Source organism: Pecten maximus, chromosome 5, assembly GCF_902652985.1.
Source record: "Pecten maximus chromosome 5, xPecMax1.1, whole genome shotgun sequence".
NCBI lineage: Eukaryota > Metazoa > Mollusca > Bivalvia > Pectinida > Pectinidae > Pecten > Pecten maximus.
In genome coordinates this window covers 26,494,994-26,514,460 of record NC_047019.1, presented here as the reverse complement: position 1 = coordinate 26,514,460, position 19,467 = coordinate 26,494,994, and the positions used below count along the sequence as shown (strand labels likewise).

General features: G+C 33.6%; 1 protein-coding gene across 6 annotated transcripts in view; it reads right to left on the bottom strand.

Moving 5' to 3' along the window:
- Nucleotides 1-3,896: 3,896 nt before the first annotated feature.
- The window catches only part of LOC117327687 (protein lin-28 homolog), a 64,658-nt gene continuing 49,087 nt past the window's right edge, over nt 3,897-19,467 (bottom strand). For 5 of the 6 annotated variants that reach the window (XM_033884797.1, XM_033884794.1, XM_033884791.1 and 2 more), the window contains exons 3-4: nt 10,032-10,204; nt 3,897-8,612 (exon numbers count right to left, since the gene is read on the bottom strand). In XM_033884797.1, the coding sequence (XP_033740688.1) occupies nt 8,378-8,612; nt 10,032-10,204 (408 nt within the window). In that variant the 3' untranslated portion in view covers nt 3,897-8,377. The remainder of the gene's footprint in view (nt 8,613-10,031; nt 10,205-19,467) is intronic. The other variant, XM_033884792.1, reaches the window with a different exon arrangement.

Below are 19,467 nucleotides of genomic sequence, written 5' to 3'. Positions count from 1 at the left end.
ATGACATATCCCTTTGTGTGATTACATCTGTTTGATAAAACACCTGTCGACACCATCACCTGTCAAAGACGTCCGGGTTGAAACACACCTGATGAATTGCGTAGTTAGAAGACTTTTTGATGAATGTAGCTGTTGTTGCCATTATTTCGACCACTCAAATCAAACGAAAAGGTAAATAGGGTTTAAGCTGCAAATAAAAGTTTCTAATAGCGTCATAAACTATTTGATGTCAGATATCCGAAACTTCATATGTCTGGAGGACTTCACTCTATGGGAAACCTGGCAATGCAAACTTTACAACAATATGTTCAAATTCTTTTCATATCTAGAATTTGTATATGGATATTAATATAGCATTGGCTGTTTATATAACAAAGATGACGAAAAAAAAGATAAAAACAAATTGTACAAAGAACACTTATAAAACAATCATACGAGACGCGGTTATACCAATGACATTTAAAAGCTGACTTGAGCATTTTGGAAAAAGTAAGTTTTATTTTGTGTGGTTGATTTACATTTGAATCTTATGTTAAACTGATTCAAGGTAACAGTTGATTATTGCAATTTTCTAATTACAAAATGTCTATTTCTAGATATCAACATGCCTGCTTTCCCATACTTCCCTGTTTACATGTCAAATTTGATTCAAGAATCAAGGTTTTGTTCCCATTTGTTGGTATGACAACATATCATAACACGGACTCGACATACATATACAAAGTAGTAATTGTCGTTTGTGAATCGGAAGACGCTTATCATTCCGGAACACAATGTCTTTTCCACCATTAAAAGTTGGTTAGAGCGTCAGCCACACAATCTAAGGTGAAGATCCGACGTGCGTGGTTTGACGCCCTATCCGTGTCACTTTGTGTACTTTTTCGGAAAGCTGAGAAACAGACTGTTCTGTGCTGTTGTGGTTGTCGTTGTGTCCTTGGGCAAGGCACTTTACCCTTATTGCTCTTGATGGCATATGACGTGTCTCCCGCATGTTGTTCATTGAGGTACAACTGCTACAAGGTGACCTTGCCTCAAAATGACCCTGTCTGTTCGCGGGGCGACAAGCCAGACACACTTAAAACAATTTCGATTAAGTATAAAGGCTTTGTTTTGATGTTGGTATTATCTGCTGTAATACTAAACGTAGAATCGTGGAGCGCTCGCTATGAACAAAAGTCAGTTTGAATTATTATTAATTCTAATTCCTATGACTGTTTAAAACCTCGCATTCAAGATATTGTCACCAGGAATTCATCATAAGTTCATTGCAGTTCTTCATCTGTGAAACAGCATAGGATCAGAAATGCTTTGCAGTTCTTTATCAACATATTTTTTACAATGTCATGAAATGGTCGACATCGTGCTTTCAGTGGGAAATGACAGGTCTCGTTAATGAAGTAAAAGGCGTTTTTCCTTTTCAGAACATATTTTGACCTTGTTTTTTACATTATCAATTTCGAGTTAGAAATATGGGTTAGTGTATAGGTTAGCATGGCCTGGAGCATGCTATACCTCGTTTGTGATATATTCCTTTTCAGCATAGAGGGTCCTTATAAGTAGCGTTTTATCATTGGATCGAGAAGTTGTTTTAACTAAGCCATTACTCAATCTTCTTACCATTGCCAATGCAATGAAGTCGTGGATTTCGAAGAACTCCGGAGAATTTTTTATTAATCTTGAGCATTTACTCATAAAACATTTCTTCTATCAAAATGTCTGATTTATCCACTCTTTACACTACCATTCCCCCCTAAAAACTCAAGTTCTCTTATATTGAGAGCTTCTCTTCCAAGGAAGGCGAACGGTGTTTTAAGTTCTAGTATATGGTTATGAACTAGACAGAAGCGTATTTAATTATACGATTAGGACCTATAGTAAATACTCCGAGGATGAAATCGTGAGAGTGATTGAATTTCTGATCGAGAGCATGTTTGTTGCGTTTGATGACCAGATCTTCTTACAGACTGCTTGTCATTTCCATTGTGTGTTAGTAGACCTTGTCATTTCCACTGTGTGTTAGTAGACCTTGTCATTTCCACTGTGTGTTAGCCGATTTGTTCCTTTACCATGTAGACCTTGTCATTTCCACTGTGTGTTAGCCGATTTGTTCCTTTACCATGTAGACCTTGTCATTTCCACTGTGTGTTAGCCGATTTGTTCCTTTACCATGTAGACCTTGTCATTTCCACTGTGTGTTAGTAGACCTTGTCATTTCCATTGTGTGTTAGTAGACCTTGTCATTTCCACTGTGTGTTAGCCGATTTGTTCCTTTACCATGTAGACCTTGTCATTTCCACTGTGTGTTAGCCGATTTGTTCCTTTACCATGTAGACCTTGTCATTTCCACTGTGTGTTAGCCGATTTGTTCCTTTACCATGTAGACCTTGTCATTTCCACTGTGTGTTAGCCGATTTGTTCCTTTACCATGTAGACCTTGTCATTTCCACTGTGTGTTAGTAGACCTTGTCATTTCCACTGTGTGTTAGCCGATTTGTTCCTTTACCATGTAGACCTTGTCATTTCCACTGTGTGTTAGCCGATTTGTTCCTTTACCATGTAGACCTTGTCATTTCCACTGTGTGTTAGCCGATTTGTTCCTTTACCATGTAGACCTTGTCATTTCCACTGTGTGTTAGCCGATTTGTTCCTTTACCATGTAGACCTTGTCATTTCCACTGTGTGTTAGCCGATTTGTTCCTTTACCATGTAGACCTTGTCATTTCCACTGTGTGTTAGCCGATTTGTTCCTTTACCATGTAGACCTTGTCATTTCCACTGTGTGTTAGCCGATTATATTCCTGTTTTAACACAAGGCTGATACAATTGAAGAGCTTATTAGAACGGGTAACAGAGACGAACCTTGCAAAATCCTACAATCTCGCCTACATTGGTGACGTGGTATCTTTACCATGTAGAACTTGACATTTCATAAAGTTTCCTCTAACTGTAAACATGTTCGAGTTCACGATTTCCGAGAAAGCTGCCGACTACTGATGACAAAATAACCACTTCAGAAAAATTCGATTTCCTTGTATGATCTGAAGTCCTACGTGTTCGGTGTTTGGTGATATGACTAGTGGTTCCGTTCCGTTGTCACAATCCCTTTCCTTTTTTTGAAAATGTGACTTTACCCTTATTTGATCTTAATTACTATGGCGGTTGTCCTCGATTTAACAGAACATACTTACCCTCCTGAAACACCTTGTATTGGTATTATTATCCTTGTACTATTTCAAGAGTCTCCACGCAAGTATATTATTCTTCATATTTTGGTCTTGTTTATCGATCTTGAGTTAGAATGTCAGTACTCCCTGATCTTTTGTCTTTAAAACAAAAACATCATTTTGTCATCTGCAGTATTCAAACCTTCGACTTTGTAGTCATCACCCAACGCAATACCGTCTGTGCATTGCGTCACCGACAACATGAATTCGGTAATGTAAGGTGTATGTACAAAAATATTGGCCCTAGCTGATGATTTGGTTTCTTTCTTGACAAAGAAAAAAACTTTTCATACAAATATTAATGTAGTGCCCGGCTTTTCCACATGCTGTCTAATTATCATTTTATCAAATACTCAATCATATTAAGCAGTATTTAACGTAATACTTACTAAATATTCGCTAAGAACATATTGAGAAAGATGCAACTATACAGAGATAATATCAAATTACAATTTTTATTCATACGCTAACCTATTTCTGTGAATATTTGTTTTTCTTAAACCTTGAAAATGAAACAGCCAGAATTGCTTTATCTATTTATATGCGTAGTTATAATATCATTTTCAATTAACGATCGACAACACAAAACATCGTAAACATATCCTTCTCGTGCCAAATTAAACACATCCCTTTTCAGGCATAACTACTAATAATGAAACCTCGAGCAATTGATTGATTTTTCATGATTTTATTCAAATAATTTCAATAATCTACCCAAAACGTCCTACAACAAATATACTAACGTTGTAACTAACGTATGCACAGCAAGTTATCGTGTGTTTCTCAATCGCCCTTTAATAAAACGTGTATTCTTGAAAAAAGGATTTTACTCTAGGAAATGACCGTTTGTTCTTTAAAATAACAGCTATAAATATATGTTCTCCATTAATATGAAGTAATGAACAGATACATATACATAGCCTTCGAAAGATAACTATTTGGTTGTTTTCAATAATAAACAAATGGTCATTTCGTTACATTTTGATCATAAGGGATGTTTTATCTATATAATACTGTATGTTGGTCACGCCACCCGTATTTTTAATTAGCCTCAGTACTGAGTAGTTCATTTTCTCTCTAACAAATTGTTATTCTTCTAAGGTATAAATACAACAGGGCTTTTCCCCAATCCCGTGATGTAATTTAACAATTCAAAGATATTTCATCACTCTTGTTCATGTTAAGATATTGATTTCCATGTCTTACATTAAACACGTATAACGGCATTATTATCTTTCAATAGTTCGAAGAACATAGTTCATTATTTCAAATTTCTCTTTTTGTTTCCAAATGTATGGCGGCATTTCATTGATATAATTCAAAAGGAATTCCGTATGGTCGAATCTACATAAAACATTGACGTAATATACCGTTACACCATTCATTATTTCTTCTGTATTTAAAAAAAGTATCTGTTAAATAGAATACGTAATATTGTCGCTATCATTCACGTCTTTAATGCTTTATTACCATTACACAATAGTTTGAGATTCAAAGATACGCTGCATGGTTTAATCTTTTGAAAAACTTCATTTGAATCATACACAACAGTGGTAAACTCACGGAGAGGAGAATGTTTTTCTGAATTAACACGATCAAAATCTCAATCTCAAAATTTTCGATAAACAGTTTATAAATTAACTTAAAATAATCACCCGGATTTCACCAAAAGCTCAAAATACTTTTCTAATTTATATATTTAATATCTGTTGTACAATCAATAAAAGAAGAAAGCATGCAGCAGACTTATCGATGTATATGGAATGATTTTCCTCCTTAAATTTAATTTTTACCTCTATTTTTCAAAGCAAGCTCTTGTTATAGTTATTGACGAGGATGTAGGTAAACAATTGTCATCCTCAAAATCAAAGGTAAACATTGACAAACAAAGAATACAAAAAACAATAATCAAACAATGAACATTTCCTTAAAATCAATCATATATATCTAAACATTTCTAAATATTTGTCTAAAAATAAAACAAAATCAAGAAAAACGGTAGAGGAAGTCTCCAAAATGCTTTGTGGTAAATTATACAAACGGATACTTAGTACATGTAGCTTTTAAGCAAAGTTCACATTTCAAAATCACTAAATCTCAAGATGCAATAATTTAGAGAAAATTTGTTTGATGTCACAAATACATATGTTTTGCTTTAGATTACAATTAATGGACCCCTAACTTGTTAAGTCGTATGGTTATCAACACTGAATCCGCATTAAAAGATAAACAATAACACAGAAGTCCAAAGTAATTCGTCGGTTATGTGTGGTAAAACACATTTGATCAAATACATAATTAAGCTAAATTAACGGCCAGTGTTTCGAAATTAGATCATGGTTTACTCGTTCTCCTTTGCTGTTCTTTTATTTAAATATGGTCCAATCAATACAAGTCTATTCTAAATTGAAATTTAAGATGACATCTATATATCAAAAATAATAGTTTTAAAAAGGAGATTCACGTTTGAAACTGTAACAGCACATATCAATTAATGAATGAATGAATTAATTAAATCTTGGGAAGTGAATTTGAGTATCGTCCAATGCAAACGTGTGCTTTAAAGGATTATCATTTTTTACAATTTTTGACAATGAGGTGATATAGTATAGAGTTAGATATATATTTGGGTGATCATATAACTAAATATTTCTATTTGAGTTGTCACACTGGTTAGTGATAAATAATAGCACTTAATTGCTGGTGATAATGTCCAATGTCTATTACACTAGCTGCTACCTTAGGAATATTGATAGTCTCGATGCACATTTATAAGATAAAAGTATGTAAATGTAGAAGATGTATGCTTAGATTGTTCAATTTTCACGGTTGTACAAATCATTTGAGGCAAAAGAGGTGTATTTTCCCTGAAACTGTGAAACAAAACATCAGTTATTTTGTAATATTTAATTGATTTTACATTAATTAGTTTTATTCTATCCTTGAATGATAACCTTTACATAATGTGTTTCGATAGGTGATGATATTTAAAGGGTGATACTGAGGTAAAAGTGTTTTCATTAGTTTTAAGACTTCAAAACTGAAGTGAAAAATGTACATTATTGTATTCTAAATGTGTATTTGCAATCATACACATCGCGAAAAAATTGTCGATCGATATTTAAAACATTATTAACAATATAACATGGCTACAAAGCTCAAAAGCAACAAAAATAATTAATCAATCGACGTTCGAATATAATCAGCACCTAATCAGTATATTTAAAGTACGTTTATTAGATCAGCAATGAGATTATCATTTGCAAAATTCCACACTATGTATGAAACTTTGGGCATAATATAACACACAAAGTTAACACTTATATCGATTCTTGGAGTAAACATAGTCCATTGTGTTGATACTTCCTCACATTAAATGATAAATTCCATTCTGTTTTGTATGCATTTGTCCTGATCACGTGATCACGGGAAACGCATTTGATCACGTGGTCACCCGAAACAACGTGATCACGTGGTACACACATTCTGTTTGACTACGTGATCCACAAATTGATCACGTGAAGTAGAAATAAGCTTTGTCGGCGCAATATACAGATATTGAATAAGCTTACAATATACATTTGATTGAGCACGTGATACTTATTAATGCCTGGCGTCAGAAATGGAAATATAATGACATATGATCAGATGAATCCTTCCTCCACAAAAGAATAAGTAACAGAAAACAAAAATAAATTTTAACTCGACGCTTGACTAGGTAAGACAAGCACCATTAAATCATAAAAACAAATTGAAAAAAAAAACTAAACAATAACTTGATAATAATCTTGCTTTGGTCTTCAATCTTCTGTAGCTCAATAATAATGTAGTTAAAGTTTTGTATAATATTTTCTCAAACGTAATGAATATTTCTGGACTCTATGATAATTTCACCTAGACTTTGTCATTATCAGACAGCTGCCTTGCACTTCACTATCGTGTTGGGATATATGTGTATTGATAATTCGTCTGTGTCACCAGGATAAAACTGACCCTGTAAATGTGTAATTAACAGATGTCACGTCTTAAAGCACCTAGAAAAATAACATAAACCAATTTTAAAAATGCTATGAAAAATTCTATGTATACACACAGTCGTAATTAATTGTGGTCGTGACTTCTCTCGTTAAAATCTCTGTTTATAGGAACGGCAATGCAAAATAATTCCTGTATCAAAAATGTTTACAGGTACAACACGTTTTAACTCACAACATAGCAACCCCACAAATATGAGGTAGGTTTGGAAAAAGGTTAAATATTGTTTTCAAGTTTGTTATTCAGGAAAAATTCACAGGTAATCAAATTTACAAAAACACACAAAACAAAAGTCACCAGCGGCATATATATCGCTTTTAGAGAACGAAAATTATCAAAATATGATATACAACCATTTTTATGTCTCTTCAAATTATTAACGATATTTTTGTTTTAAATCGGCCCATCCATTGATGTTGAAACGTGATTAAAATGAAAATTTCCTGACAAAACCTGCTTATACATCATTAGAACGAACACAAATTATCTTACTATCAACACGTAAATAACAAATTACATTACAAATAATTCACATTGTACGGAATTCAGGTAACGTTGATGAGGTAGATCACGTTGAGTATAAAGTCACGGAAAGACAAATGCTCGCTCCATAGTTCATATCACTCTCGGTAAGAAACCCAAGTCCATACTTTAGATACGGTAATAAGTAATCACATGACCCTAATGTTCAAAGCTCTATTAGCTTATTTTGATGTTCCTTATATTCAGAGGATTATTTGAAATCCTCATATATGTTGATTTTTATGTCAATTTCAATTTTCTTTATCACAGAATGAAATTATACTGAAATTGATTTTAGCTATATTGCTTGGACAAGCACGCGTCAGATGACCTCTCACTTGTTACACGTATAAAGAAACACATTCTAAAACATTTACCAACATGAGGTGATAGTATTTGTCAATTTAAAATATGACTTTTTAAAAGAAAAAATGTGCGTAAATTTTGACTTGGTGATCTCCTTTTAGCCTTAACAGACATATGTATCTTGTCTACCGTCTCTTCTCCACATCCAGAGCACTTTAGGATGACGTCATTTTGTTCATGAATCACACAAAATACCTGCTGAAAGTGGAATCAGTAGTTATATCTTGTCATCAAACGGGGTAAAACATGTTACTCCCGTGGTCTGTATCGTGCCCATTTCCCATGCCGGAAGCTCCTCCGCCGTTTGTATCATTGCGCGACCGCTTCAGGGGTTCCTTCATTGGACAATCAGCAATCAAATGGTCGACGGACTTGCAGTTGTGGCAGCGTTTTGGTAAGGGACCATGAGGGCATTTAGCCGCTATATGGTTCCCTAAATCACCACAATTGTAGCACCTGTGAACACAGAATTAAGAACGGGATATTGAAAAGACCATATACTAGTTAGTAGGTCCAGAATGAATAAATCAAACAGCTAAACAATCACTCACTCACTTATTCTATTGATACTTTCTTTGACATTCAATTAATAAATCTATAAATATCAACATTACTGAAACCATTTAGGATGATTGAAACTTTTAAAAAAGTGAAACACCGTTAAATATATAATAAGTGATTAATGACGGATTATTTATTTTCCTGTGTACAGGGGTTGAAATATATTAACCCAATGTTTTTCACGATTTCAGAACCTAGCATTAAAGGTATATGTGATGTAATTTTAAAACAATTTACAAAACAAAACAAAAAAAGAATTTGTCTACATTTCATCATGCTATTGGACATTTCCAATACGAATCTGGGACCTGTTTTCCAATAAACTTTCTATAGAAAACAACTCATTCCTGTTGTGCGCATTAAGTCTGAGTGTGATATGTATTAGCAGGTAAAAACTGACATTGTTGATATTTCTAAATAATCTTAAACATCTTGGACGAAACGTTAATACCTCGATATTGACTTTATCTCTTGTGGCAATGTTTTAATTCGAAATCAACATATAACTTTTGTTTTTTCTATCATATGCATTTATTGTCAATTATTGATTTCTGTTTTAAATATATAAATTGAATTTCCTTAAACATGTTAAAATGTTTTTACATTTGTAACTAATTTAATAACATTGATTAATATATATACATTTTTCAAATATTAACAATAAAATACTTACTTGAACAAATTTTGTTACATTTTAAACGGTGACATTTTTTTTAAAGCTTAGAGATTTGTTTGACATTTCTAATCGCTACACGATTCTATAACTTTAATAAGCTCGGTATTTATAATGTCTAAATACATTTATTATTGAATCATAATTCTATTTCAAGATAAATAGTGCATAGACTGTACTTTTTTAAATCAAGTAATTTTAAGACATTGTGGTGTTACATGAACCACGCTATTTTTAAGGATTGCACTGAAGACAAACTAGTAGTAGAAGATATCAACATGAATTCAGAAATAAGAAATGCCATAAAAATGCATAAAATGGATTAAAACTTCAGCTTTTTTGTTATCCAGTATTCATCAATGATGACAGAAACAAAAATGTGCTGAATTGTATACGGTCTATTACTTTTTAAAAATAGGTCTGTAACAATTTTACCTCTTACCACTTTCTACTGAAATGTATATACATGTATAATCGTACTATGCTATATTTTGACTCCATATTCTACAGTAAAGACTTCTGACTTTCAACAGGAAATATTATATTTGTTTCGTGAAATATATACATTTATATTTTCAATTTCAATTGGCATATCTATAGTTTAAGTCTAATAGATACATTTAAGTTGGATTTGAAGATCTTCAAATCACCTTATTTTTCTGAATTTCTTTCGGGAAAGCGGTCGTCTGTCACTCCCTCTGCACTCAGATCCGGAAGGACCACACACAAACGTCGCCTCCACTCCTTTATCGGAGGGTTTGCTTTCAAATTCAACCTCCTCCCCATCCGCTAAACTCCTGAATCCAGACTTGTGTACGACGGACTAAAATGAAAAAAAGACAATGTTAATATAATTCATTTTGCAAAGTGATACAGTTATAATGCAGTCATAATGTTTTAGCATTGTGCTAGGAGAAAGAAGTGGCTGAAAGTGCAATGTTGTGTTGTATATCATCGAGACATTGTAATACACACCATTGACTTTATTGTGATTGTATGCAATATCTGATTTAATTCAAATTAATATGATGATATAATTCGATAAATGATGTTCTTTCAGTATCTGGATTAACCCAATGCTGCATCACAAAAATCATATCTCTTTTATCTGTCTACATCAGACAAGTGCGATGAATTTCAAACTGCATCAGGTGTAAGTATGACTGATCACTAATGTTTACCAGTGTTTTCTCTTAAGGACAGGTAGGATGTATATTTTCTGGGGATAGGTACAGTACCAAAATAGAGAAGGTAACAGAAGTAAACAATTATCATTTAATGTTAAACAGACTGGATGTCAACACACCGTAATATACTGGATAAACGTAATATATTAGAATAAGAGACTACACCTCTGTAACTTTATCTCTTTATTAAATAACTGTTACTTATTTCATAGGAATACGAGATTACGACACTTTATCAATTTGTTGTTATATATTTCATAAGAACAATGTATTTCGATTTAGAGGTCTCTGTTACATGGTAGTGCTCTCTAGGAAAAAATCATCGAAAGTTATTTTGAATTAAAATACAACTGATTAAATATGAATTGTGTTCAATTAGTGTTTTCATTCTTGTGATAAAATATTGCATAAAGATAGCATTGGGTGGATCTTTTACCCTCTGTTCATTGAACTCCTGTTTCTAAAACGATGTTGACATTTAAAAAAATATCTTTTTACGATGTAAACAACTATTTAACACATACTGTAATTTAGGTTTGTAATGTTATGTTATAATTGATTTAATATTAAATATTAATTAAATAATCCTGATTTTGAGACTGGCGCATCACTCCAGAGAGAATATAAATGTCCATATAACCATTATCCGCTAACTGCTATTTAAAGTGTTTCATTAAACAGAAGACAACATTCCCAAGAAATACAGTCATAGGAAATATCTAGGCCGTCCCTTTATTGGGGAAATATATATAGATACTTCGGTTTATTTGAGGAAGGTTGTGTACATCCTTGGTTTTAATGAGGGAATTTCTATATATACTACGTTTTATTTGAGGGATGTTTTGTACATACTCGGCTTTATTGAGGGTGTATATGGATTTAATCAGTTTTATGGAGAGGATATCTATAGATACTCCGTTTTATATGCAGGATGTTCTGTACATGAACTGTTTATTGAAGGAATATAAATAGATACTCCGTTATATTTGAGAAATGTTCGGTACATGATCTGTTTTATTGAGGACCTTTCTTCAAAGGTTATATATTATTAAATGTTCACCTGAACATATTTGGTTTTTATGAAATACATACTTGCACATGGTTTACTTTGCGAATGAATCAGATGACCATGTTCTGATTCATTTAAAACGTATTTTCATCTCCCAGTTATCCTAATTGCATTTTACTTTCAACATGAATAATACACGTTCTCTTAGACAAAAATCATAAACAAAAATTATTTTGATTAATTTTTTGTATATTATATATTTGTCTAGAAATTACATTGCTAAAAGAGTTCAGCTAACAAATAAAATATAATCCGCACACGCGCGCACATAAACATAAATAAATCAATATAGTTGTTCGGTCTCGTTAGCGCGCGTCCCAGATCCGCCTCCTTCCTGGTCTGACCAATATTTAGTATTTGGAACCGTCGCTGTGGCAACCGCTCAGTGTTCATTCCCCTACATTAGCTAGACTGTCGAATCGATAGTCAAGTGGAGCTATTTCATGCCAGCAAGAGCGCGGAGAGAAACGCTTCCAATATTCATTAAATATGTTATTGTATTGACTTATTACTCACAGATTTGATTGTCAACTAGTATATGTTATTCTAGTTTATTGGTAGTAAATGTATTGAAAATAAGGAATCAGCGTTCTAGATATATATGATATAGGCAATATTAATACATATTACCTCGCAAGTCCTACCATTTTTCATGTTAACCATGCCATGCTTTTATTGTGTTACAAATATTGTAATGTAAGTGTATTGTGCTTGCTGGAGGAGGGGTTTACATAGGTTCAGATGTCGTATGTGTTTATGTTGAAATATAACATACCTGGATATTTTCGCCCTGTGTACTAATATCATTGTTATAAATGTTTTGTAATCGTTGCAGACGAGGGGAATAGCGAAAGAAGAAGAACAGTGAAAATATCAATATGGAACATAAAAAAGTTAATTACACCTTTCTTTAACGACATATAAACCATGTTAATGTTTATAAATATGGAAGCTACTTGCGTGCTGTGATTACCATCGTAATTCAGAAACAAGACATTAAACAAGTCGTCTTATTCGGCAAATCTTTGATGGGTTATTAAGGATTTACAGTAAATTTTAAGACAGCCCTATTCATTTCTCTTCATTTTTAACATCACTTGTCACGTTAGTCGATTATCAAATATATTACTCTTTTTACGAAGAAAAGTAAGAGGCTAGGCGATCATAATTACTGCAAAAGTTGATGTTTGTAAAATTGCAACAGCTAATAGTAAAATCAATGATTTTGAAAATCACCTTCAGTACAATATTTCTGATAAACTCACAAAACCTGATTTAAAGTTAACTTTTTAAAGAAACTACGCCATCAGTGGTGCTAACAAAAAATAATCAATTCGCTTATATTAACAATATCTGGAATGTGTTATATTAATTCACCATCAGTAACGGCACACGAGATATGGAGAGTAATATGAAGCATCTGCCGTGCCTTCACAGAGCGACTATTCTATATTTAAACCCACGTGAGCTAATTCTGGAAGCAGGTTGTGTGGTTTGTCTTGTTGTAGTTGATGTGCAGTTTGTGATATGTGGAACCACTTCTGACATACGAAACGTTTGGCAGAATGCCATTCTGTATTTAGAGAGTGTACTTCTCGGGGCAGATTATCGCCAGAGCGGCTAAACACCAGTAGAGGTACCCACACTACATAATCAGGATTTTTCGGTCTCTATAACCGAAAACACAAATGACTCGCTTTAGTATCGACACTAGAGAAGCATACTTTTAAGATGACTAAGATGAATATTTAATATACCGGCACTCGGTGTTTAATGAATCCCCTATCCCCGTGGCCATATCATTAGAATCGCTGTGACCTAGTTCATTAAGAATCCACACCTCCACTACATTTTATAAAAGAGGTGACAAACTTTATATTATACCCTAGGGGTAAGTGATGTGCTAATTGATAAACATCTTTATCGCATGTTTTCTAATGAAAAAATAAGAAATAATTGCTGACTTTTTCTTCTCCACGGAGACGAAGATAACAGTTGACCACACGGACTTGACCCCATTCCCCAAAGCATAGCCCATATGATTATATACAAGTAAAGAAACCGTGCCGATATCCATAACTTGTTAAGGTTACAAATAATCTGATTAGTTAAAATAATGTGATTAATGAATACAGAAATAATCTAAGGTAATTTATCGACATGTATATGAAAATAATTTCTACCACTTGCACACCTGTTCTTCTCACATCAGAAGATTGCTGTATGAATCAGGCAATCGTATGTTGTAAGCTTACTTAATTATCCGAAATAATATATAACAACCAAATAATCTTAAAATATAAAATTATATTCTGTTAACGCTCCAGAAAAAAAACATATCTGTTTTGTTACAGCACTGTCTTGCACACTCGTGCCTGTATATATAAATTATTGCTTTACATTTTCTCAGTGACTTTAAAAGGTGATCAAATATTTGAAACATGTTAAGGAGGTAGATGTTATTCGTGAAACATCCATTAAGCGGTCATCACACTCATTTCCGCTGGGCCGAGCTACATGGTTTTCCCTAGTTTCTGATGTTCGATGATATTTGTTCGGGTGGCCTATTTTAGAAAATCTAAAAGGGTCAATGTCCCCATAAAATTAACTGTTTTCTGATGACGAGTGGCCTAAATACATAAAGGAGTGCCGGTGTGTGGGTAGGTACCATTTATCTCATAGCACTGTATGCCCCACTCTCTATACAAACTCAAGTACGATGTGTTGTTTTTCTAGGTGATTCCATATATATACACTGTACATCGTGTTTTGCTTTCACTTGGAGGAGAGCCCATCTCATCTGTCATGGTATACCAATTATTCATGGGGAGCAACCACAACTATGTACTTCGAGATTCCAAGTTTAATAGTATAGCGATCACATGATGAACACATGACCTACAGGGAAAAGCAGCATGCTTTGTGCTGTACATGTATTAGCATATACTTGCTCCACATAAATCCTTAACACGTCACGATCAATAATCAGATAATTCTATCGACCTAAATGTAAGTTCGTTGGTCGATCACCATTCAACCCTAACTAAAACGCTAGAAAATTAATCAATCTAAGGCATAAATTGATGTTTAGCTTTTCATGACAATGACCAGAAATGTGCCGTGTTTACGAGGAAGCAAACACCCAGCGAGGTTAAGCCTTACACAATTTTGTCGCGAACGAATCTGGACTTTAGGGTGTTATTTATTGGATAAATTATTATAATGAGTAGGGTTAATCGAGGACATTGACCAGGTCCCACTTATGTAAATGATCATGAAGTTGAGGTTTTTGTTGTTGGTTCGATATTCTGTAATTTTTTACACAATTAAAAACCAATCTCTGTGATATCATCTAATTTGAATAAACCGTGGCTATCCAATTTATAGCATTGACAACTATTTTAATAACACTTTAAAATTACACTTCTCTTTTTCTAGCATGAGGCTAACAATGCATTCCGTATAAGCATTGTCAACTCACCAATAAAAAAACCACTACAATTTCGTTAGAATGTGATAAAATATTTGATACAAAAATTGCCAGTGTATTTGATGATAATTGATAAGGACGGTAAATAACGTTTATAACAGGATAGCAATTCGATAGCTTGAGATGAAATTCTTCATGGGTATGACCTGTATAAAAAAGTAGGCCTTTCCCTGATAACACCACCCCGTAGTTGACACATACATTTGTGATAATGGAGCACAGGTATTACACAGTTACTCTAGTACTATAAAACATCATGATTGTTAGTATACCTTGTAAACAAAATGTTGACTTGTTTTGAAGCGAACAAATGTGAATATTCTATACAAATAATGAACAATACATACAGGTAAAACTCAAAAACGTTTTGCTGGATATTGAAATATGCCTTGGGTATGATCAAAGAACATATTGATACTTTCTCTAATAATATATTGATGCTATTTATATCAGCATTATACGCATCGAAACAATTAAACACACACAGTCTCCTTATGTTGAATTCCCTTTATTTACATGCTAAATAAAACTGATTAATTCGATGAATATAACAACGTGATCATTATTATATAAGGTTTTTAATTCACATTAAAGATCGTCGTGAACTTTAACAACCATAGTGTTTTAAATTCACTTTTAATGACTTTATAAAGCGGGACTTAAATACGACTATCTGGAGTGTGGTTACATCTTACTATACAACCGAAGACAATTACAATACAATAAAAGGTCGTATCGCCGAGATTTAAAAGAGAAAATATGCTATTTCACGCAATACATCTTAATGCTCTTTGCCTATAGTTTGCGTTCAATCATTACGATTTTGTGTTGTGCTGTATTTTGCGTTCAATCATTATGCTTATCTGTTTGGCTGTTGCTTGCGTTCAATCATTAAGATTTTACATTTTGTGTTATGAAATGCATCTTTTATAAAAAGGATACCATTGAAATATTTTCGTAAGTTTAGAAAGAAGAATGGAATACGCGAAGTTAAACAGCTGAAGATCAATAGGATACGTAGGCTTTGATGAGGAGAGTCAGATAGTGCCGATTAAAAAAAAAAAACATTCAAATTACATTGAGCTTTAAAAACAATTGGATAAGCAAAGCCGATATAAACAATGTTAATGAAATATAAATTATAAAATATATGCTATTGATTTATATACTGCATGAGTGGGAGGCTATAGAGGTGAAGGTGTATTCTAGCATCGATATGTTAATATGCTCAGACCAGAAATTGAAAGATTTACACTACTGCTCGCCTGTCATATCGATTTTAGTACCGACGACATTTTTTCCCTCCTGCGCGGCCATCAAGAGCTATGTGGCACTGAAACATGCAATTATCGACAACTGGTCTGATTGTATGACGGTCCAATCAGGCCGAATACTTCAGTGACGATTGTTATCGACAACTGGTCTGATTGTATGACGGTCCAATCAGGCCGAATACTTCAGTGACGATAGTTATCGACAACTGGTCTGATTGTATGACGGTCCAATCAGGCCGAATACTTCAGTGACGATACAATGTAGTTATCGACAACAGGTCCGATAATATGACGGTCCAATCAGGCCGAATACTTCAGTGATGATACAATGTAGTTATCGACAACAGGTCCGATAATATGACGGTCCAATCAGGCCGAATACTTCAGTGATGATACAATGTAGTTATCGACAACAGGTCCGATAATATGACGGTCCAATCAGGTCCGAATACTTCAGTGATGATACAATGTAGTTATCGACAACAGGTCGATAATATGACGGTCTAATCAGGCCGAATACTTCAGTGATGATACAATGTAGTTATCGACAACAGGTCCGATAATATGACGGTCTAATCAGGTCGAATACTTCAGTGACGATACAATGTAGTTATCGACAACAGGTCCGATAATATGACGGTCCAATCAGGCCGAATACTTCAGTGACGATACAATGTAGTTATCGACAACTGGTCTGATTGTATGACGGTCCAATCAGGCCGAATACTTCAGTGACGATAGTTATCGACAACTGGTCTGATTTTATGACGATCAAGTCTGTCCCTGCTGCAGAAACTACATTTACCAACAACTGGTCTGATTGTGTGACGGTCCAGTCTGCTCCTATCATTAAAGATGCGACATTTATCAACAACTGGTCTCATTGTGAGACGGTCCAGTCTGCTCCTATCATTAAAGATGCGGCATTTATCAACAACTGGTCTGATTGTGTGACGGTCCAGTCTGCTCCTATCATTAAAGATGCGGCATTTATCAACAACTGGTCTCATTGTGAGACGGTCCAGTCTGCTCCTACCATTAAAGATGCGGCATTTATCAACAACTGGTCTGATTGTGTGACGGTCCAGTCTGCTCCTACCATTAAAGATGCGACATTTATAAACAACTGGTCCGATAGGATGACGGTCCAGTCTGCTCCTACCATTAAAGATGCGACATTTATAAACAACTGGTCCGATAGCATGACGGTCCAGTCTGCTCCTGCTGTAGAAACTACATTTCAAAACAACTGGTCTGATTGTTTGACGGTCCAGTCTGCCCCTATCATTAAAGAGACGACATTTCCACAAGAAGAATGATACCATCTATTTTTTGCTTATACATTAAATCATTTCGTATTTCAGACAAAAATCAAAATGGACAATTCTACACTTGCAATGGGCTTCAATCCCCCCTCACACACCCTTATGTCCGTTCATAGCGGTATCCCCAGTCTTTTACTGAAGAACTGGTTAAGTTATATAACGCATGTGTTTCCCGACTGTTAAACAAATTCTGTATCTAAAATATTTATTGATTTGGGGATTCTGTTAGTTGTTTCCAACAGTAGACGCAATTACCAACTATACATCAAAGTTTCGAATTATTCAATTGTATATCATTTTAAGGCATCTTGGCTCCGGGAACGGGTAGTACATACACATTAGTTGTTATTATTAATGTTTAGCCTTCGAGTCTACTACGCGATAAGTATATATGTCGACTCCAGTGTAATTAAGTATATTTCTTTGTTCGATATAAAATGATGTATTCGATGCCCTTTCACAAATCGAATTGTTCCGTTTTCACAACCAGTGTTCTTATTCTGAGAACGTTTAATTTTATTTGAGTCAGATTTAAACGGCGAGTGACGTCAATAAAGCGGAGATGTTCTTCCTTCCGGAACACCTGGTCATTTTGTCGACTTTGAGTTAAAACGGATTTGTTTACACTTGATTATCCATTGGTCTACGTATACATGTATGATATAACTGTTGATATCAAAGGCTACTCACAATACTACTAGTATGTTAAATATGCAGTAAGAAATATTTTAATGTATTTAGTTCATAATTGTATATGATTGCTGCCAGTTAGATGTAGATTTCCATTTATCTAATCGCCTTCGTGCGTCACCACTATAGTCTTAATTACATGTTCATGTTACACCGCTAGCATTGAATTAATTAGACAAACAACTCCTAAGCAAGGTCCTTGTGTGAGGTCATATCCATTGTCTACATTTCCTAAATTCTTCTTATTCTGACTCCGTGATTAGAAAGATTACTGCACAGATAAGTTAATTTTTGTGAATTTGCTGTTTCACATTCTTGTCTGTGAATGATTTCCATACGTTTCATATATTGATGTGTTTGTCATTTTATCGTTGTTTCACATATTGCTTGGAATGGTGTTATATATGAACATATACGTTTTACTTACTATGACATTTACTTGTAAATATGTTCCATATCGATTATATATATTGATTGCATATGTATCACATAATGATAAAGGTATATAATTATATAAACAGGCAGGTGTTTCTCTCACCTTAAATATAAATTATATATACTAACAACAACAGATAAACAAGTTTTCGCATACCAATTACATATGAATTACATATATTAACAATTTACAGGTGTTTCATATACCAATCAAATACAATTAACATATATTAACAAATATAACAATGTACAGATGCTTCACAAACCCATTAACTATAAATCATTATATTGAGAAATATAATAAATATAACAAATATACAGTTGTTTCAAATACACATAAACTATAAACTATGTATTTACAAATATAATAAATATAACAAATATACAGTTGTTTCACATACACATAAACTATTAACTATGTATTTACAAATATAATAAATATAACAAATATACAGTTGTTTCACATACACATAAACTATTAACTATGTATTTACAAATATAATAAATATAACAAATATACAGTTGTTTCACATACCCACTACCAATAAATTATCTATATTTACAAAAATGTATAACAAATACACAGGTGTCTCACAAAAAGCTGGGGTGTAGCAAA